The 21,884-nt window shown below is 40.6% G+C and overlaps 2 protein-coding genes and 1 long non-coding RNA gene across 3 annotated transcripts in view; 1 reads left to right on the forward strand and 2 right to left on the reverse strand.

Annotated features, from left to right (window-relative positions):
- The window catches only part of LOC136446625 (kinesin-like protein KIF28), a 29,312-nt gene extending 19,328 nt beyond the window's left edge, over positions 1-9,984 (reverse strand). The window contains exons 1-6 of the mRNA XM_066445102.1: positions 9,771-9,984; positions 7,931-8,063; positions 7,595-7,674; positions 4,130-4,244; positions 2,957-3,176; positions 2,023-2,117 (exon numbers count right to left, since the gene is read on the reverse strand). Coding sequence (XP_066301199.1) covers positions 2,023-2,117; positions 2,957-3,176; positions 4,130-4,244; positions 7,595-7,674; positions 7,931-8,063; positions 9,771-9,920 — 793 coding nt within the window. The 5' untranslated portion in view covers positions 9,921-9,984. The remainder of the gene's footprint in view (positions 1-2,022; positions 2,118-2,956; positions 3,177-4,129; positions 4,245-7,594; positions 7,675-7,930; positions 8,064-9,770) is intronic.
- Positions 544-12,258, forward strand: LOC136446626 (uncharacterized). Its single transcript, XR_010757611.1, has 2 exons — positions 544-822; positions 11,853-12,258. It is a non-coding gene; the product is annotated as an uncharacterized lncRNA (long non-coding RNA).
- A 2,532-nt stretch (positions 12,259-14,790) lies between these two features.
- Positions 14,791-20,993, reverse strand: LOC136446627 (prefoldin subunit 5-like). The gene is made up of 6 exons (XM_066445103.1): positions 20,887-20,993; positions 18,843-18,945; positions 17,181-17,212; positions 16,510-16,584; positions 15,779-15,884; positions 14,791-14,978 (listed from the first exon to the last, which is right to left on the reverse strand). The coding sequence occupies exons 1-6, from the start codon at positions 20,956-20,958 to the stop codon at positions 14,896-14,898; spliced, it is 471 nt and encodes a 156-aa protein (XP_066301200.1). The 5' UTR covers positions 20,959-20,993; the 3' UTR covers positions 14,791-14,895.
- Between the last annotated feature and the right edge of the window lie 891 nt (positions 20,994-21,884).

Consider the following 21,884-nt stretch of genomic DNA (forward strand, 5'->3'; position numbering starts at 1 on the left):
ACAACATATTACATGTAGTTTCTTGGTTAACAGAATTTAAAAAAAAAAGGATAGATTGGAAAATCAACAGGAAAACAGAACCCCAGATGATAGTTGTACTTTGGTGGCACAGTATCAGGGAGTGAACAGGGTCAGGTTGTCCCCCCAGCCTTCTGTTTTCATGATTTTTTTTTTTTTGCTGAAATTGACAAAAAATCAGTTAACCAAGAAATTAAATTGGTGTGGCCTTAGTGAGCATCAAAACTTACAGTAAGCACCTTACATCAAATGGCTTAAGTTTCAATATCAACAAGAAATCAACCTAATACCTTTGTGAAATATTGAGAGTTTTTGTGCATTTCTTGTTTGATTCGCTATTGTGAATGTCTCTCTGATTCTGTCTATTATATGCATTTTCCTCAGCGACCTTTGTAACTTTGAACCCAGGCCAACTTCAGTCCCTAATACCCAATTCAACTGACTTCAATTCAAACCATGGTACCGTTTAACCTTAGACCTGTGTCAGCGGAAAAAAACACACCAAAAGCAACAAGAGCTTTTAAAAAAAGCTGGCGTTTCGGCTACGTTTATGAGTGTGGATTGTCTTTCCCTTTACTTAAAGTAAAATCTGCCAGAGGAAGTCACTCAAGGGCTGTTCAGTCTATAAGAAAAATTGTCATTTTGGGAAATGAGTACTAATAGAGAAAGGCAGATTGGGGAAAGCAATTTTCAAGTTACGTCACTTAACTTAAGTGCTTTTGAAAAAGCTGGTCTTGGCCTACAACTTGTACTTATTTGTAAAATGTATAATAGGCTCATTATAAAAGCTATCAATGTAATTATGTAAAATTTGAAAAAGCACCATTGAATCATCAGCACTATGGTAATTAAGTGAAATAGAAGTTCATAACAGCTAAGGTTCTATCTAAAATGACTACCAAATGTCAAACAAATCAACAGCTACCTCATCCGTATTATTCTGGTTTCCGCATTTACAACATTTCTTCCTTATTTTCCTGGGTAATTTTGCTAAAATTCATGAAAATTCCCATAGTTTTGTGCCGAGGGGCGCCACTTTCCACGTCCGTGTTGTCTGAATGAAGTCGATACTGAACAATGGAGCATTTGCTACTGTAACAAAGAATCGCTGTTTTGCAAACAACATCAAGAGCCTCTGTTTACATCGGGGATAGAAGTTTAGTGGCGAGTGTTTTGCAAGAATCATCTTACCGCGCATAGGAGCCGCTGCACGGTATTTTCCATTACAATGAACAGAAAAATTCGAATGCCGGGTTTGGAATCTATGAAGTCCTGTTCATAAGACAAAGGCCTTGTATATATTAAATGAATATTTAAAAATAACAAATATAAAATATTTCTTTATTTATTAATGAAAAAAAATGATATTCATAAATATGATATTGATAGATTAATATAATATCAATATATATTTTTGATATTCAATATCTAAAAAGAAAAAAAAAATCCATGCACGGACACGAACCCGGATCTTCTGGGTCCGAAGTGCTTCGCGTTGCCAGATCGGCCAAGCTGCGGTACGTAACTAGCTACTCTGGACGTAATGCTATAACCTCACTATATGGTATCATTTATGCAGATTTTTGGTCGTTTTCTTGACGAAATCATTTTTTTTCTTCTGCAATCTTGTGGAATAGATGTAATATGGTCATTTTTCAGGATATCAAAGTCCGAAACCACAATGCAATGATATTTCCGAACAGTTGTAGCAGTTACATGCGGTCGCCCTCCTGTGTCACATGCAAATCTAGCCTGCCTGCCTTTTCGTGCTCTCTTGCCATATAAGGCAACGGCTATACAAGGATTTGGGAACGTATTGCCATATAAGGTCTTATTGTGTGCGACACAGTGTTGAACCAAGCTTCCCTGGTTCCTGCCTGCAAGGTAAAAGCCAGGACATTGCGTTCCGGCGCGCATGCGCCGAAACGCAAAAATTATTATACCTCTGTTTTCATAGACATATAGGACTCATGATAAAAGCAGCAAAAATAGTGTTTTTCTCACCTGCGATGACATTGCCGAGGGAGGACAGTGATTGGTTAATGGCTGCGCCTTCCTTCAGTCTGTCTCCAGTCGCACCTGTGCTCTCAGCTCTCTCACTATGTAACAACAGATCTCATTGGTCACCTGATACATCACCTTCTGCCATTCGTTGAAAACTAAACTCACTCTATTCTCCCTACTAGATGTGTAGGTTTGGGCCCCCTAGTTTTTATATTTTCTACCATTCCTCTATTTCAATCTACTTGTTTATATGAATTTAACTATTTCAGATGGCTTCTTCCTCATCATGATGATATGATGTTATGTTTTGTTTTTCATCTGTATCAGTCTGTATATCCAGTTTGTACTTTGGCATATCACACCAACTTTGCAGGCAGCTGGTTATATTACACTGAACAGCCTGTCACACCTTATATAAGTCTTTGCCCAGTCTTATGTTGGGGTCCCTCCCCCGGGTTTGCGGAAAAGGCTGGGCTGTCTACCTGGTCTGGCTAGCTGGGCTGTCTAGCTGGGCCCTGTTTACCACATCAGGCTACTCAGATCCCCCCATTCATATCCCCACAAATGGTCAGACACATATGCAGTTGCGCCCTCTAGCAGAATGTATCCAAACTACACCCAGTGTATGGCATACCATATAGCGTATTGACCAGAAATGTACTAGGTAAAAAGTAGAAATAAACTGATCGAGATGTTTGTTCACTTTTGTGAAATTCTAAGGGTATGCAAGTAGATTAACAGTAACAATGAAGGAGAAGGAAACGGTTGTTGTGGTTGGTGTTGCAAACAGCGATACTAGCAGTTTGGCTAAACAAAGGAACCACGTAACTGGAGGCCTGGTTGGAGGCAAAAAACAGATGTTGCCGGAGAGCGGGCCAGTGGCATATGTATTTCCTGGTAAGATAATTTCCAATAAGAATAAAAAATGAAATACCTTCCAGCCAAGTCCACCAGGTTGATGACAGAGCTCTTTGCCGTCTCCTGGCCCGCTGCATTCTGGTACTTCTGTGTGAACTTGATCCCCACGATGGTGTGCGCACGGCTGGACGTGGCGTTCATCTGGGTGGCGGCGACCGTACGGTTCTTGGTTCCCTCCTCCATCCTGTTCTCGATGTCCTGGTAGCTGTTGACGGCTACCGTCTTCAGGCCGTCCGCTGCAGGGAAAGCGTGAAGACATTTAGTGATGCACCATGTAACGCTTTTTCAACAGCTAAGGCCACACCAATTTAATTTCTTGGTTAATGGCATTTAAAACAAAAATGCTAGATTGGAAAATCAACATGAAAACAGCATCTCAGAGGAAATTTTTTACTCTGGTGCACACAGTTTCTGAAAGTGAGGGAGTGAACAAGGTCAGGTGCAAGTTTTCACACCAGCCTTCTGTTTTAATGATGTCCTCATGCTAGAATTTATTTTTAAAAATCTGTTAACCAAGAAATTAGATTGGTGTGGCCTAAGTGTTGTGTGGTTTCAGCCAAACAACTTTGGTTGGGGAGGTCAAAGGCAGTCACCGTGGAAGAAGAAAAATGGCCTCTGCCTTCCTATAATGTGCACCAAGACACAGTGTGTAACAACCAACTGCCCATATGGCCTCAAAAAGGCTATGGAACTACGTAACCTTTAACTATACCCATTTATTGGTTCAGCATGTACATGCCAGGGTTGCTCAACTAGCCAGAGGCTATTACTAAGGGCCAACCCATGTGCGGCCGTAGGACTGTAGGTTTTGAACCACTCACACCGGGAAGGACCCCTTAACTCTTTTCGATAAGTGCGGTGGGTTCTTAAACGTGCTCGAGGTGTGGCTCTCCTCAAACACGGGACCTCCATTTTAACGTCCTATCCGAGGGACGTCCCTAACCGAAGCTAGGAACTCATTTACACCTGACTGAAGTGAGGAAAGTCATGTAAAATGCCTTTCCCAAGGGCACAACATCGGGGCATGTCGGTGGTTTCAAACCCGGGACCTCTCGGTTGTGAGCGAAGCACAAGACTACCGCTTATGCCACACAATGCCAACTACTGTATACTTTTTTTATCCTCAAACTGGATAGTGAGTGTGTGATCTTAGGACTAATAGATAACCAAATTGAGCGGATATACAAACCATAGAAGCCCAGTTTGGGATGCTGGCGGACCTTGAGGCCTCCTTTTCTCTTTGATGCGGGGTTCAGCAAGTCTCTGACCTGTTCATTGTAGATCTCCAGCATACTGAACTCAACCTGAAGATTACAAATTCAGTTATGATTTTATTCCAAAATAATGAATGAATGAATGAATGAATGAATGAATGAATGAATGAATGAATGAATGAATGAATGAATGAATGAATGAATGATGATGACCCTTATCCCTTCAGGTTTGAAAAGACGATTCATACAATACGGTGAAGTTCAGACAGAGAAAGGGCAGAACCAACAGGCCTCAAGCAGTAAAAGCTGGGGAACAAGTCATCAACAATCCCAGTCAAGTGAGGGAAACTTGGGCAAGACACTTTGAGACACTGGGCAACGAGCAAGAAGAGGAAGCCATGCGCTTTGATGAAATACACAAGAACCAAATCACAGAAGAGGTAGCTAAGATGGAAGAAGAAAGCTACAGCAACCTGGAAGGGATACTGGAAGAACCCTTCTCCCCACAAGAGGTAGCCTCTGTTTGCAAGGATTTGAAGAATGGAAAGAGTGGAGGCAAAGATGGCCTGGTATACGAGCACATTAAGTATGGAGGTGAGGCATTGTGGGCCCGTTTGACATTGCTGTTCAATGCAATAAGAGAGAAGGAACACATCCCAGAGGGCTTTAAAAAAGGACTGAAGATACCCCTTCTTAAGCAAGGTAAAACCAACAAAACAGACATGGACTCACACCGGGGTGTGACACTGCTACCTGTCATTTCCAAAGTATGGGAGAGGACATTGTTTAATAGATGGAGTCCTTGGCTACATGATAGAAGTATACCTCACCAACTCCAGAGTGGGGGACAAGTTGGATGCAGCAACATCACTACCGCTTTCATCGTGAGAGAAGTGACCAACCACTACATTGAAAGAGGAAGCCTAGTATACGGCTGCTTCCTTGATACTAAGAAGGCTTACGACACAGTCTGGCTGGAGGGAATGTTGTTCAAAATGTACAAGAAAGGAGTAAATGGCAGACTATGGAGACTCCTCAAGCTCATGCACACAGGTTGTACATATTCTGTCCTGCTGAATGGAGGTGTTTCCAGAGAATTCAGCACTTCAAGAGGTGTGAACCAAGGAGGTGTACTGTCCCTTACCTGCTATCTACTAGCAACAGATGATGTGCACGACGAACTACAGCTACAGTCGGGAGGAGTGAGCATAGGAGGGATCAGTTGTGCTTCGCCTGCCTTAGCGGATGACATATGTCTGCTGGCGAGCACACAGGCAGGTCTGCAGAGAATGATCAACACTATGGAACATTATGGGAAAAAATGGAGATTTGAATTTGCACCAGGAAAGAGTAAATGCATCATCTTTGGGCAGACAACTAGCAGCCAAAATGTGGCCAGTGATACAACCACATGGAAAATGGGAAATAGTTCTATACCGGAGACAGCTACAGTAACGCATGTTGGAGTACAACACTCTGCCAACATGTTATCAAAAGAACCCATTGAGGGGGCATGCAGAAAAGGGAAGGGAAAGATTAGTGCGATTTTAACAACAGGCTCTGAAGGACAACATCCCAACCCTTTAATCTACAAGACCCTGTACAGCACATTGGTCATTCCCAGCATGCTGCATGGGTGTGAGTTTTGGGACCCTTCAAACAGCGATCTACTTAAACTAGAGAGAGTGCACAGAAGGGGAGCAAAAAACATGCAAGGCATGCACTTTCAGACAGAGACGACAGCATGTCTTAGTGCAATAGGAATGACAAGTCTGAAGTCAATCCTGGACAAGTGTAAACTCTGCCTTTTTGGAAAGCTTGTCAGCCTACAAAACACTGTACTTGCAAAGAGAGTGTTCCTCTTCAGGCTGTACTCCTACATCCTAGCAAAACCAGGCAGTAAGACAAGAGGATTTGTGAACGAGTGTTTTGAAGTTGCTAAGGAATATGGCCTGGTGGAGTGGCTGGAAGGATACTGGTTGACAACAGACTTCCCTACAGTAAATGCATGGAAACATCTAGTGAAGACGACAATACAGACACAAGAGAGTGAGAGGTGGAGGGCAAGCACAGCATCTGAAACCAACTGCCACAGGTTCTACAGAGTCCACCAGACAAACAACAAACCCCACAAGTTATGGACACTAGCAAGACAACAGCCAGAGTACCAGAGAGACCTTAAGAACCTCATACTTCTCAGTACCATCCCAACCAGACACACCGTAAAAACATGTCCAACCTGCCACAACCCTACAGAAGCCTTGGTCGGTCATCTAGTCACCAGATGTTCCACCTTTAACCACATACGACAAGCCCTGGCAGAAGAAATAGCAAACATCCTGGGAGTAAGAGTAATGGTAAAAGTGCACGAGCAACCAGACGAGAGATTCACAGAGGTCATGCTGGGTGCCGAGATAGTGGAAGAAGTTGTAGAACCAGCTGTGTGGAGCGCCTTCATCACAACAACGGCCAGATTGCTCCGCCCTCTGGCAGCCATGGCATTAAAGCACGCCACCTGGAAAGAGAGGCAAAACTGCAGCACGGGGAAGGAGAATAGAGCACACGAGAGCTGAGTACATACATAGTATGTAAGTACATACGGGAGAAGAAGAAAGAGCTGAAAAGAGCTGGACTTTAACTACATGTACCCCCAACAAAGGCTACAACACAGCCTCGACAGAAGCTAGGCTGTGAGGGAAACATGCGTGCTGTGGAGAACTGAACTGAGTGGAGTCACAAGGAGTTGTAGGGAATGATGCAGAAAGGGACACTGAACTTTGAAAGTGAAACACTAAAGAACTTTAGAGAACTCTTGAGAGTTATGTGAACAATGCACAGAAATATGTAGAGACGGGAAAAGACAGTTATTTTATAGATATGATATGATAGATCTGACTGAATGATTTGTTAACGTCCCAATGGTCATCAGTAGACTAGACGTGTGGGGCATGGGATACCCCTGGCAGATTCGTTCACCTGCCCTTCGAGAGATTGTAAATATTAGTACGAAATGACAACAATATAAGGATATAATTTATTTTATAAAACAGGATCGCTATGTACCACATGCTAAGTGTCATGGCGCCCCCTTTGTAAATACTTCAGCTATACAATGCTCTCCCAAGGGAGGAATAAAGTACAAGAAAGAAAGAAAGAAAGAATGAATGAATGATGATGACCCTTATCCCTTCAGGTTTGAAAAGACGATTCATACAATGTTGGAAAAGTTATTGTTAAATTGGCTAGAATTTTAATCTGTTTTTTTCTATTCCAAGTATCTTTCCAATTTAAAGGTAATCTAATATAGTATGTTCATTCAATGTTTTAAGTCAAGCACAAAGTTGAAGTGTAACAAGAAGAAAAAAATGTTCAATTCAAATAACATTAGGTTAAAGTTATTATTATATAATAACAGCTTTGAGATATCCAAAGATTCCTACCTCAAATGCCGCTGCTTCTCCTCCTGATTTCTTTTCGTCTATCTGCACGAAGAGTTTGTCACAGAACAGGGGCACAATACCTGAAATGTGCAGAAAGAATACACATGATTCTAATGAAATAACAATCTATTAGATAGGCTGAAAACCAACAAATCAAATAGGCATCCCATGATTATTACAGACAAGACTAGTTGCTTATAGATCTCAATAAAAAATAGCATTACCATCGTAACCTTCACCCTTCTGCATTACCCCATAACTAATACAGACTGGGTGCCATGGCAGGCTTAAGGTTAAGTTAAGGTTAAAGGAAGGTCACAGTAGAATGCCTCCTACCTTTGTTTGGTCCATATCCTACGATGGACCATGACTTGCCGGAACCGGTCTGACCATACGCAAACAGCGAGCAGTTGTACCCTTCCCAGGCGTTGGCCAGAACACCCATTCCAACATCCTTAAACACCATGTTCTGTAAAACAAAGAAGTCTCGAGTTCAGTTTGAGAGATTTCAAAATCACAGAGGTACCCAGATAGAACAAAGTCATTTTGGAAATCTCTTTAATTCAGCTAACGTTACCATCTGTTTGAAATAAGTTTCTGTTAACTACAATTTGCAAAAAAATTGGAAGGAGGGACAAAAAATGTGTTAACGAGTCAGGTAATTAGTAAAATATGAACCATTGACTCTCCTTATTTAGCTGGGTACCCTATTGATTCAATAGAAAATGATTAAATGATTATCTAATAAATGCAGCATCTGAGTAATCAAAGACTAAGACCCCGTTCACACTCATATTTTTCAATCGCGATTGTTCGATCTGATTGTGATTGAACGCAAAGAAACTTTTGCGTTCACACTGCTTTTCGCCAAGTGGATTAAAATACGCAGTGATCCGATCGCAATTGAAGCTAACCCGTGCTCGGGCCATACCATCGGCGATCATCTGGTAAATGTCCCTCTTTCGGTGACATTTCCTAGTCTCTACCAGACTAAATAAACGGGCGAAATGTGATCTTCACTGTGGACTGACTCTACTGGCTAATTATTCCTTTTTTCTGCCGAATTCTATGATTCATACGCCCGTAAGAGGGCCTGGTGCAGACATTTCCCCAGTTTGGTCTGCACCTCCTCTCTCCCCCAGATTGCGATGAGGACCCTGGTCTCCTCATCGCGCCACCTGCCACCAGCTGAAGTTGCTGACGGAGTTTTATCCTTCTTCTTGGGCATTGTTGACGATGAAAAGTTGTTGTTGTTGTAAGAGAGCGATCTGACGTGTGTGGCTTGGGTTTGTTTTCCCGCGCGATGCGAACTATGACCACACGCAACCGGATGTATGACCTCCCACCCCCGGAAGCAGCCAAAATCCCCGCCGATCGCGATGGAATGAAGTTGTGTTCACACTCAAAATTTGATAGGATTGGATTGGATCCGATCGCGATTGATCCTCCCCAAACTACCTCCGGAGGTGGATCAGAAACAATCGCGATCGGATCGATCCAATCGCGATCGGGAGCGTTCACACTGAAGAAATCAATCGCGATCGGATCGATTCAATCGCGATTATACTTCAGTCGCGATTGAAAAAAATGAGTGTGAACGGGGTCTAGAGAGGTACATGCACACTTCAGATAGCCAAAGTGTTCAAGAATTAATAACACTGTTTTTGTGCAGTTTTCTGTGCAGTTTTTGCTGAAATACACACCTAGAAATGTGGGGGCGGTCTATCTGAATATAAAAATGATTCAGAAAATTTCAATATCAACCCCCCTGTACATACCCCCTGAAGTTTGTACCATGACTATGTACTAAACTAGTATAAAGGTATGCTAGCAAACGTAATTAATGCCTTAAAGTATAAGTACTTTGAGGTAAGAAGACAATAAAGTGAATATCTGAACCCCAAATCTATTCTCCACGCATATTTTCCAAATCACCCCCATTGCAAAAATGGACTAGCTAGTAGTTAGTACATGTACAAGCTTCAAGGGGTATGTACAGGGGGGTTAGAGTCCAATGATTGCCTGAATTTTGTGATTTCTGTGGTTAGTTAGATAGACCATATCCATATTTTGAAATGCGTATTTTATAAAGTTGTAATTAATACCCCCCCCCTCCCCTCCTATTACTGTATCATAGATTCCAACTCCAAACTCTATCAACCATGTTGGTGCGCACCTGATCAGCATAGTGAGGCTTTGCGGCTGCCAAGTACCCAGAAGCCTCTGCTTTAAAGCTGTCGTGGGACCAGTAACTGTAGTCGAACGTGAAGCGCTTGGGTTCGTTCTCGCCGCTGGGGTCATTCAGGATGGTGGTCGGACCTTTCATTTCCACGATCAGCGTGGAATTGCGTTCTTTCTCGCGACTGTTGTGTGAAATGTTAAGGTGACAACTTCCACAATCTGCTACAAACACTTTCAGATGAAATAATGTTTTCTGCTAATCAAGAATTGAACATTCTCTGTTGGTCAATAACCAATATCCTATAGCACAAGATATACACTATAAGGAAGATACATGTATTATATCAGAGAATATACTATATCAAACTGTTAAATAAACCAAGACTTAGTGTTGTTAAAGGCATCCAGAGCATTTAATGAGGCTTGAAACTTGAATAAAAACCTCAAATTTCTAGTCCTTCCTACACATAGTAGGTTGCAATAACACTATAGCATTACATATCAAAATTAAATGAGCGGAGATACGATGTCGTTGTGTGGTGTGAACTGATAGAATATCCAAGCCCTAATAGACTGATCCTGAAGTTGTCCATCACAATTAGCGGTTCGACCAATGAGAGAGTGACTGCATGTCCGTCAAATATTTACATTTTTATGCTTTAATTATGCATTTCTACGTTTTGACGGAGGTGGGCAAGGCTATATGGTATCTACAGTATTTACAGTGGGCGCGTGAAACTAAAAGATCACTGTATAGATTATTTTTGTGCCGTTTTTGCGCACTTTTGATAAGCAATCCGAACGCAAATGTGGTAAACAGACCACGGCATTAATTGTCAATTTCATAAAGATTACAGCAACTACAATATTTCCAGTTTTCATGTCTCATAAAATGCTCTGGATTCCTTTAAGTAGGGTTTAGCTTCGTACATAAAGTGAACACTATAGTAGCACACTATTTCAAAAGATTACAGTTATGAAGGAAATTACCACACAATCTACATAACACTGATCGATTTCATTGACTTCAATACCATTTTGAAGATATATGTATCATACATGTATACCAGTCCTATTAGGAAAGATTCTACAAGAACAAAACAATAATTATTATAAAATAGCTAACAGAAATTTTCATGTCTTTATGATATTGCTTGATTTCACCCTAATAAAAGTTTTCCTCAATGTATTGTTCCACATATATATTCCTTTGTCCTTCTCATTTTTAAGAATTTAGGTTGTAAAAATGGAAGAAAAAAAATCTTTGACACTCAATCACTAAAAATTAAAAACGCAATTCTTTTCCCCCCACTGGTTAAGCAGTGACAATGTATCGGGTTGTCTAAATGTTGGGGTAATGCACACGAAGAAGCCATGATGTTGTCTGCAATCTATATAATAATGTACACTTACAACACTATATCATGTATTGTTAAGTTTAGTCGATTTTGGCAGCCAATGTGAAACAAACCAACGGTCATATACACCAAGTATGACAATCAAAAACCAAATCTGAGTAACAAAAGTACTTAATTGACTATGCCTTATTTGAGCTTCACGATGAAGATATTATTTATAAAATCCGAGGCTTTTTGGAAGATGATATATGTAACTGACAGAAGTATAACGTTAAGCACATTTTTTGGTGTATAATATTCACGCATTTTGGGTTAAACTCAAAATCAATCTCAGCTTTGTTTTAGTTTATGTTTAGAATATATTATGTTTTAGAATGTATTAGAATACCGTGATGGTTTCTTTGATTATGCAGGATTACCGTCCATTGTCGTCATGATCTTCGCCGACAGAATAGCTCAGATTCCAACACTTCTCTACAACCCAACAAATTCAACCACTCTAAACATAATGCAGCATAGAAAAATTAAAGCATTGCCAATCCTAATCTTGTAGCAAACCCAGCTAAAACCTGACGACAAACGACAAAAGGATATGAAAGGCCGAACCCGGACGGCGACTTTAACACTCTCTTCTTCCTCCGACATCTTGACGATTTTCGCCCGTTTCCTCCTGCGCTTGCGAGTGGAAAATACCCAGAACCGAGTTGTTATGTCCCCAGGTAACGTTGGGTAACCTAAATTCGTGGGGTACTTAAAGTCGGGATTTTTCGAAAACGGGGTATTTAGGGATATGTGCTAGATGCAACATCAGTAATACCGCTAGAAATGCAAACTTGACAGACTAACGCATTCAGAACACTGTCTGAAAAGCTTCGATAACCATGCATTAGAAGTTGGCGACGTCAAAACCTCTCCGTCCCTTATTGACAGAGTCTGGGGGCTTCGTGGGAGACTCACACTGCACGGTTGTTCGCTGGTTTATAAGACAAATGTCACATCTCCTGCCTGCTAAACACAATTATTTACAAGACAACTAATTAGAATCTCTTTTGCTAACCTACAACTGGACTCTAAGTGTGATCAATCATCAAAACTCCTCTCTGTTGCTACAACCTACGGCACGTGTATTTTCCCGCCGCCATATTGTTAACCAGAATCCTGTTGTCAAGCAGACGGCAAAGGTTTGTGAGGAACACTTTTTTGTCTAAATGCTGCGTGTGATAGTGGACTGAGGAAGATATTTTCCTCAAAGTTTGCTCCTAACACAACAAGGAACACATGGACATAGTAGTATTACCATTGCTACGGCATCCAGCTAACTTACCATGAATAATGTAACGTTACACGTTGCCCGATGATGACGATGGGCCGACTTTGAGTGAAGTTCTACCGACTCAACACACGGGTTGTTCCCGAACTGGCCTGATGTATGCGGTACGGCCGTTTTTTCGTGTATTTTTTTTACTTGGACACGTCTATATCCATAGCACTCTCCTCAAGCCAAGGATGGAACGAATAGCTGCTGTATAAAATGTGATTAGCAGTAAGATATTCAAGACGAATCTTCTCTCCCGAATTAATGTGCCCCCCTGTCCGACAACACTGTCATTGTGCGTGCGGCGGACGGTAGTTTCAAGTTGAAATATTATGGTGTCAGCACGACTAGAGACAAAATCTACCATATATATTATTAGTGCAAAGATAGTACATGATACTGACAGAATTATAGAAAAAAAGGATGGTTTATTGTTCTGCTAGATTGATTTCAGTCAACCATTATCGGAAAAATCCCGAATTTAGGTTACCCAACGTTAGATACTGAATAAACTCAACGCTTGTCCTGCTCAGTAGCGGTCGATAGTGACGTATTTAAACAACAGAGGCAAAACAAACAGTTTGAAGTGTCAACTTTAAAACTGAGAGACAGCGGCCATCTTGTTTTAAGGTTGCTATGGCAACCTTTTGATGTACATTCTCTAAGTGGGAAAATTGTCGCAACAATCTTTAGACCTAAACGCGTTCCTTTTGTTTTCATATTTATAACAACGATGTTACCGCTTTAGAATAACACTTTAAGGAACTAAACTCTATTATATTTTACTTACAAGGCAATGTAGGAATGAAAAATTACAATTTTATCACAACTTTAACAAACGGTTTTACAGTAACCCCTGCCAAGCTGAGGGGTTGAATGAGACATAATCAGGTATACAAAGCAACTTGATACCACCTGTCGAACCTTATCAGGCTTTCTTTGTGTTTCCCTTTGTCTGTGAGCCAAATATTGAGCCGTCACCCGGGCAAGTGACTCACCTGAATGGAGGTGAAGCCGACAGGTAACAAAAGCTGTTGGACAGATCAGGTAGAGGGTGTTGTGGGATCTCTAAGGGGTGGGGCCTGTTGAGTTACAGGGGGACACAATTGGAAGAAAGCTAATTCATTTGTAAGGTTGGTTAGAGAGGTGTTCCTGATTATGTAAGTCTGCGTAAAAATTATATGACCTCAAAAGTTCTGACTGCAAGAAATCTGGATGTTAAAATTTGCCTGAAAAACTGTCTTGACAGGGTGTACATGTACAGTTGTATGTTCTTGCTTGGTCTGTAGTTTATACAAGGTATTTGCTGAGACTACATTTGCTCTTTACTTGTATCTTGTAAAGCTGTTTATGTATTTGCAGCATTTGGCAATGTACAATAAATTGTTGTCAAACCTTTCTCTGTACCCAGGCCAAAATTGTAACATCATTGGTTGCTAATAATTGATGAAAGTACTATCATAAATCCACTAAGTATCTGTAGCTACATGAAATGCATTCCTCCTAATTTTTGTAAATTTGCCTGAATCAGGCATAGGCCACTGTGTATATCAACAACGTCTTTGTATCAGAATGTAAGCTCTTTGTATTGATGTGGAATCCTTGCCCACCTCTACTGCATTTTTCTGTCTAGAATGCATAGGAAGTGTGTCTCATAACAACTAATGAATAAATAAAGACGTGTACGGTTCCCTTGAGAAACGTTAACCAACGACTACACACAATAACGATGGTAGCTATAGTTTTAATCTTAGCAACACCGGCAGATGACCTTACTACACAAAAGAATACAATTATCCTGACAGGTACACGGCTGTCTTCATGCATCTTTAAAGTTTAATTCCACACGTTCTGTTGTTACCACAGATACAACAAACAAAGTCTAGAGCTAGTCACAACTGAATTATACACTTGCACGCCTGGAATAATGAATGTTTTCCCTTGAGGCTTCCTTGACAATCTTAGAATATGTTTCAAGTGTACAAAGTTAATGTACTTTCCAGGTTTTCAATCACTTATGAACCATATTTTTAACACTTGATAAAAGTGTAAGAAGCCACTTGATCAGAGCTTGTCCCTTTAGAAAAAAATACAAAAAAGTCAAAAGGTACATTTTTTCCAAAGCTGCTTTTTTGTAAGGGCTACAAACTTAAGGTAACTAAGTTTTGAAGGGAACGTGTTTTGTTAAGTAACACGACTCTTTTCCTGCAAATTTCTACAATAACAAGGTGTCCAAACCAAACCAAAGCTTAATAATAGCAATAATAATAAAAAATTGTAACAAAATAAAAAGACTAAGTGTGATAGTATAGTGAATGTGTCTTTTTCACAACTGTACATTTGATTGTACGCTATAGAAAGACGAGCACACAAATTTTGAAGGCAACCAATCCTGTCCATGAGAGTAGAAAAATTCTAAGACTAAGTAAAAGTTGTTGACAGGATGATCATGCTCTTGTTGGCTGGCCTGCTTGCTGCATCTGCATCATCTGCATCTGTATCATCTTGTCTCGCATTACGTCCATGACAGCTGCAAAAGAATTTGTCATGTCAACATTTTCGGATCACAGTCCTGTATCAAAAAATGGCTAAATTTGATCAAACAATACTTGGTTTGGGACCGCATTGAAAGCAGTGACACCAATAGTGTGCAATAGTACCAGTCAGCATTGTCCTGAGAAAGGTGCCAGACAGTCACTGAAACGTTTGTTGTGATTGGTTGTCTTGGTTGTGAATAAAGAACCTTGTCATGCAAAGAAAAACAATGTTTACCTACATGTTCTTAACATATAAACCGATAAAAGTCTGTCAATTGTGAAATACAGGAGGTCTGTTTTGAAATTTTCATCATTCAGATGTCAGATAGAATTATTTGTGTCCCTTGCCAGCAGACAATCCAAAAAAGACTAGGGTGGGCAGGTTTTTGCTAGGGTCGGTCGGGTAACTGTACCTGATGTTACGTTTAGGTACGTATAGCCCTAATCATAAGTTTTATAAAGGAAAAGGAAAGTGATCTCGAACCAGTTTAGCTCAAATGAACTCAATGAACAGATGAGCTTATCTTCCACTGGTTGTGACAGGAAGACAGAAGCTATATACAGTATTTACAGGTTCATTGTACCAGGGAAATTCCCCTAGCTCTTTTCGACAAGCACAATGAACAGTGGACCACGGCTTAACGTCCCGTCCTAAGGACAGCGACCTTTTCCAGTAGCGTGCATGTCGGGTGAGCGACACAGCCGGGATCAAACCCGGGGTTTCTACTTCCAGAAGCAAGATCGCTAACCACTGGACAACACACGCTACCTCAAAACATGAAATACTGTGTACCTTGTTTTTTGGTGGCCCTGTCCTGCAGTAAGGGCTGTATCTTCTCCATCTGTCCGGTACAGAACTCAATTTTCCTCTTGAAGTAGGCTTTAGCTTCTTCTGTCGACTGAAATAAAACAAAGCATATATCTCTAGAATTGATCTATTGCTACTTTTGATTTAAACAAGGCAATCACAATGACAGACTTTACCCACTTACCCATAATGCTTTGTGACACTGCCCAAGATAAAATATCAGCATCATACATTTAAAAATGCATGGTAAGGCTACAACAATCTAATTTCTTGATTAAAAGATTTTTTAGCAACAAAAAAATCATGAAAACAGAAGGCTGGGGTGAAAACTTGCACCCGATCCTGTTCACTCCCTGAGATTCTGTTTTCCTGTTGATTTTCCAATCTAGCATTTTTTTCAAAATTCCGTTAACTAAGAAATTAAAATGGTGTGGCCTAAAGCATCGGATGATTCCTTACTACTTCTAGACTGCTTTAAAGGAACATTTAGACTTAGATTTAAAAAATGCAATCTATAATTCAGGTACCACACAATGTAATAAAAAAAACCAGCCACAGCCACACGTCTGTGAAGCTGGTTTGTTATACCCTAGGCCTAGGGCAGGTATATCCAAGTTGAGTAATACAGAGGTGTAGTATATCTAAAAGACTCAGAAATAAAAGAAGGATGAGATTTCTTAAATCAAGACATACATAGGAAAATGAGCAACACTAACCTTTTCCACGTAGTATCCCGTGCCAATATCCACCATGACACTTTTCACATCAGACAGGTTACCAGGTACATACATCTGTGGTGAAGCTCAGGAGAAATTCTTCTTGTGTCATACAATTCTCAGGGAAGTTACATATGTATGTGTTTAACAGAATTATCTGTTGCACTGTTCTATTGGTCTGGCTATAGAAAGAACATTTGCCTCGGTAGTTTGACCACAGTAGGGTTTCATTTGCCGGTACATTTCCAATCCAAGGGTAAATGTTATCCTTAGCGCAATCTGACGTTCGTGGCCAATCATTCGCCCAAGTTTTTGCGGAATTCAAGCCTCTACCAGGCTCCGCTGACCGGAAAATAGTAGAAATCGGCCAAATAGAGTGAACAGTATGCCAAGGGTAGTCCGCTATGCAGGGAAGACAGTCGAATTTTATACAACACACCGAATACAGTCAATCTTCAATCTTTTCATTTATAAATTATACATCCAAGAATGCCCTAAATTTGATATTGTACACCTAGTGCACGATGTACATGTATGCGAAAGGACCCTAATCAACTGTTGACCAGTTATAAGCACACTAAAGCCTTGTTTACATCATAAAGATGATAACACTTTGACAAAAAAAAAGTATTTTGGAGTCAAAGATTTAAAAACATTTTAGAAAAGGATACAGAGCTTGTGAGTGGTACCAGGACCTCCTTCCCTGTAAGAAAAACAATAAATCAGTATCATTGTGTGTGACCAGAGGGATACAGGCAGATTGATTAACCAGAGAGGAATATACTACATGTACATGTAGTACAGTTAAACCTGTTAAAGAAGACCACTCAAGAGGAAATATAAAATCTAGTCTGTGTGGACAGGTGGTCACTATCGACAGGATTCTTGGTCAAGGTTTGTGTCAATGGGAAAAATACTGTTTTATAATAATAATAATAATAATAATGATAATTTAGAGATGGTGACTTATACAGGTTTGACTGTAAGTTAGAATTGTTAAATCTACATTTGTATAACAACCCCCAGTTTTACAGACAGTTGTAGCATTCTAGATGCACTTTCCCCTGAGTTTGTCATGGTTTCTTGTTGCTAATCCAATGTTCATTGCAGCAGTCACTCTTTCTCTTTTTTGTATTATTCTAAGCTATTTAAAACTTCATAGAAAGTACACACTGTTATCGTTTTTAAATATCATAATGGAAGCTCATCTGTGTTGGTAGTAATCATACTACAGTGTTAAACTTTCTTCCAATACCTTAGTGTTGGAAGAAAGTTTAGGACTATTATGTTTTTATATATCTTCGCTGTGTTAAGTTTTACACAGTAAGAAGAGAAAGCTGTTTCATGGCCAAAATCCACAAAGGTGAGAATTTTTCCCCAGCTGCAAAACTCATGATCAAGTGCCAAGAAATGACAGCATCAGGCTAGGATACAATTTGGTGATCACCCTAGCTAGTCTCTACTAGGGGTGGATACCGGGTCGCTGGACCTTAATCGGACCTTTATAACATCCAAGAACCAAGTCCAAAAAACCTGAAAGCTAAAACCTGAGTCCCAAAAAACCTGAACAAAGTTAAACATTTATTTTTAAATTTTGTTTGATAAAAAGGGTTTTAAGACTCCCCTCTGTCAAAAAAGCATTTAAAATAAGTGCAACATTCAAATATCAAACACTGGTTTGTCTTGAAAGTCTTCTCACCAAGAAACTTTTATAGTTGTGCGTGTCAGTATTGATTCTCTATGAAAATATTGGTCTAATAAAACAAAACATCAACTGGACAGGATCAGGTCCAGGCTCAGGTCCGGACCTGAACCTCACTCTCTGGACCTAAACTTGGACTTGGACCTTATCAAGCCGAACCGGTATCCACCCCTAGTCTCTACCAGACTAACTACCCCGGCTATAGGGAGAATATTTGCCAGGGTTTGATTGGAAGGCTCCGTTAAACGGACGAAATGTGATCTTCACCATGGACTGACTCTACTGGCTAATTATTCCTTTTTCTGCCGAACTCTATGACTCATACGCCCCTAAGAGTACCCTGGGAGTCCAGACACCGTATATCGGCGTGCCACCGAGCACCGCACGCGCGCCTTAGCTTTCCCAGCCCACCCTCCCGCTGCCCCCGAAGACCAACCCCGCCCCACTCTCCGCTGTAAACCCAAGCTCCGCTAGCCGATTACGGGTTTACAGCGGAGAGTGGGGCGGGGTCGGTCTTCGGGGGCAGCGGGAGGGTGGGCTGGGAAAGCTTAGGCGAACGTGTGGTGCTCGGTGGCGCGCCGATATGCTGTGTCTGGACTCACAGGGTACCGCTATGATCACCCCATCCCACCTTGATTGCTGGGTGTGAGGGTTTCAAGGGTCTGCTGGGATTCCACAAACTTCTGCTGGGCTGCCTTCAGGGACTGCAGCGAGCCAGCAAACATCTCTGTGTCCTGGAGAAGGCATCAAACAACGACATATAAATAGTGCTGCGTACCTAAACCCCGGACCTGATCCGGACTGGACCTTACGTTTAGGTTAAAGTAAAAAAAAAACTAAATGTCTGGAAACAAGTCCGGACTTGAAACAAAAAATCTCTCGCTTATGTTTAGTAATACTCCCTTTTTGTCCTAAGCCATCATAAACCTTCCTTAGATCGTGAAATTTGCATTTGAAAAAAATATGAAAATACTACTGTTTTTGTCTTTTATAACTGAATTTTTGTGTTTACTACTGACTGTATATAATTTCACATTGCATGTACAGGGCTCGAAATAGTGGGTGCATGTGCACCCAGTGCACCCAAAATTGGAGCTGTGCACCTAATTTTTGACTGTGGGTGCACTGGTGCACCTATATATTTTTGTAGCCTGTAGGGTTAAGGTACTATTGTACTCTAGTATACAGAATATTCTTGAAATGTAAGTACAAAAAACAGCATGATAACTTTTTGCTGTACTTTATTTAATGTATTATTTGTTTGAAATTTTAAAGTTAGCTATAGAATTACAGATTGAAGTTCTTCAAAAAGGCAGCAGCGTTAAGCTTTGTAATTATGTTCTGAAGAACATTCAACTTTATTTTATCTGGTGTACCCAAAATTCTCTCTGTGCACCCAATTTGTTGAGTTGGGTGCACCAGTGCACCTATTCCTAAAGATGAATTTCGAGCCCTGATGTAAGATATATGCCAATTTTTGTAACAGGAAAAAAAATTCAGCACACATATGCAATGGTTTCAGGTCCGGAGTTATAAGTCCGGACCTGAGCCTAAACCCCTGGGTCTGAATCCGGACCTGAACCTGAACACGGGTTTAGGTACACACCACTACATATAAACATATCATCAAACAAATGTCACATGGTGGCATGCTTGGCAGAGGTGGCAGAAGAGAATTTCGAATGAGTGGTGAGATATTGCAGACTGAATGTTCACTGTGTCGCTACATTTTGTAGGTGGGTCCGGGGTATGCTCACCCGTGAAAATATTGAAATCTTAGCCCCTCTGAAAGTTAATTTCCTACATTTTGAGAGGCAAATTTTGATGGTAGACTAAGCTAAGATTGATAACATCTCTATTACTTAGTGAAAATATACACAAGGAATTCAGCTTGCTTTTTGTGCTACCGCTTAAAATATAACATTGTTGTCTATTCTACATAACCGACATTTGAAGGGACGTGCTTTCAAAACACATGCTGCAAACCAAAGAATACAGGACGATGTTCATCATGTTAAGTTAATGATCCAAATTATAACGACGGGGGTTTCAAATTATGATTACCATGATCAATGTCAATGAAAAGCTTCTACTGCACCAATTCTTTGGCTGTGCCTTTATTGATTTATGTGCATCTTGTCAATAAGGGAGTTCTTTGCACTATTGACAGGATATCCCTATCAATAGCCGTGCCCATAAATATATTGTGTTGATGTACTTGTACTTGAAGTTTTTTTTTTTTTTTACTCTTTATACGTGACTCCTGCCCCTTCACTTCACTTCGACCTTGTTGTAAAGCGGCCATGTGGCCGAACATGCACTTCGAAGAAAAATAAAGGCCTTGACTTGACTTGACACTGTTATTAGCTGGCCCTATTTTCACAAATGGGAAGAGATTATGATAAAATAAACTACATGGTCGAGAAAATAACAATGCATTGTTTTTTACAATACTTAATTTTCATTTCATTAATAACTTTAAATACGACGGAAATTGTATACCGTTAGAGAACTATTTCGTTTCACCCCCCTCCCCACTCCATGCCGACCCACCCTCATCACAAAAGGGGTCGTATATTCCGTTTCAAAAGCCACTTTAACCCCGTATTTCGTGCAAACCGTATTGCTGGTAGACTGTAGATATTGAGACAACCATTCACATGCAGCATACCGACCTGGTCCAGCTGATTTTTCAACATTTCCAGCTGCTGAAGGTTCAGCGCGTTTAGTTCGACCTGCTGCGCCATCTTGGATTCTCCCAAAGGAAAACAGCAACAGAACGTAAATCGTGTCCAGTACTCCAAATCCATATGTTGAATACTTGAAAACGTTATTACTATACATATTTTACATTCTGTGTGAGCATTAATATTGATCCTTTTTTTGTGATGAGGAAGTCATCATTATGAGTTTCATTTTGGGGGGAATTTTTGCCATGGCTAGATGCGTTTTGCTGCGGCCATGCCTTTTGGGAAGTCTGTTTTTCAGACATAATCCGCAAGGCGTCACTTCTGCACTGCTTGTGCGCGCCAAATTTGAACTTTTATTGAGGGGAGGTGGGTAGGTATCAGTTTATTGGAGTTAGCACATGACAGGCTCAAGTGGACACAGTCTGTCCCATTTCAGTGATTATGGCCATTTTCTCTACTTTTTAACCTTCTGTGAAAGTTCCAATCAGTGATCATTAACGTTAGTGCCTAACAGCAGCCACACCGTGACCGTGGTGTCCTGTGTCCAACTTCCACAACACAAGTTCCAGCGTTGAGATGAGGTGAACTTCAGAGCTCTCTATACCCTCCAGGATCACAGTATTGGTACCCTGGTACGAGACTATGTGATCTTGGCTGTCATGACTATTTTCATTTGTTGAAAACACTGTTTATGCTGCCCCCTGCCTTGTTTTTTTTATCTATTCTATTTTTATATGCCACTCCCTTGTGAGTGCAATTTCTTGTCACAATGTTGTTGTTCGTTACTTATTTTGTCAGATTCACTTGAACGTTCTAGAAATACTCTGAAAATGAAATTCAGTTTTCTGCTGTAATATTGGAACAAAGCCTCACTTTACTGGGGTGCTAGTTTTGTGACTTAACTGACATTTACTTACAAGATTGTGTCAGTTTTCTTGCCTAAAACAGATGAGTTTAATTTGCCACCATATAGCTTCATCACT

Source organism: Branchiostoma lanceolatum, chromosome 12, assembly GCF_035083965.1.
Source record: "Branchiostoma lanceolatum isolate klBraLanc5 chromosome 12, klBraLanc5.hap2, whole genome shotgun sequence".
Lineage (NCBI taxonomy): Eukaryota > Metazoa > Chordata > Leptocardii > Amphioxiformes > Branchiostomatidae > Branchiostoma > Branchiostoma lanceolatum.

Excerpts from the sequence above, each read along its gene's own strand:
- LOC136446627 (XM_066445103.1), bottom strand. The coding sequence starts at position 20,958 with ATGGCGCAGCAGGTCGAACTAAACGCGCTGAACCTTCAGCAGCTGGAA. Across the intron at positions 17,213-18,842 it reads CCTCACACCCAGCAATCAAG|GGAAGGAGGTCCTGGTACCA; the intron begins GTGGGATGGGGT and ends TTTTTCTTACAG. Across the intron at positions 14,979-15,778 it reads CAGGGCCACCAAAAAACAAG|CTGTCATGGACGTAATGCGA; the intron begins GTACACAGTATT and ends ATTCTTTTGCAG.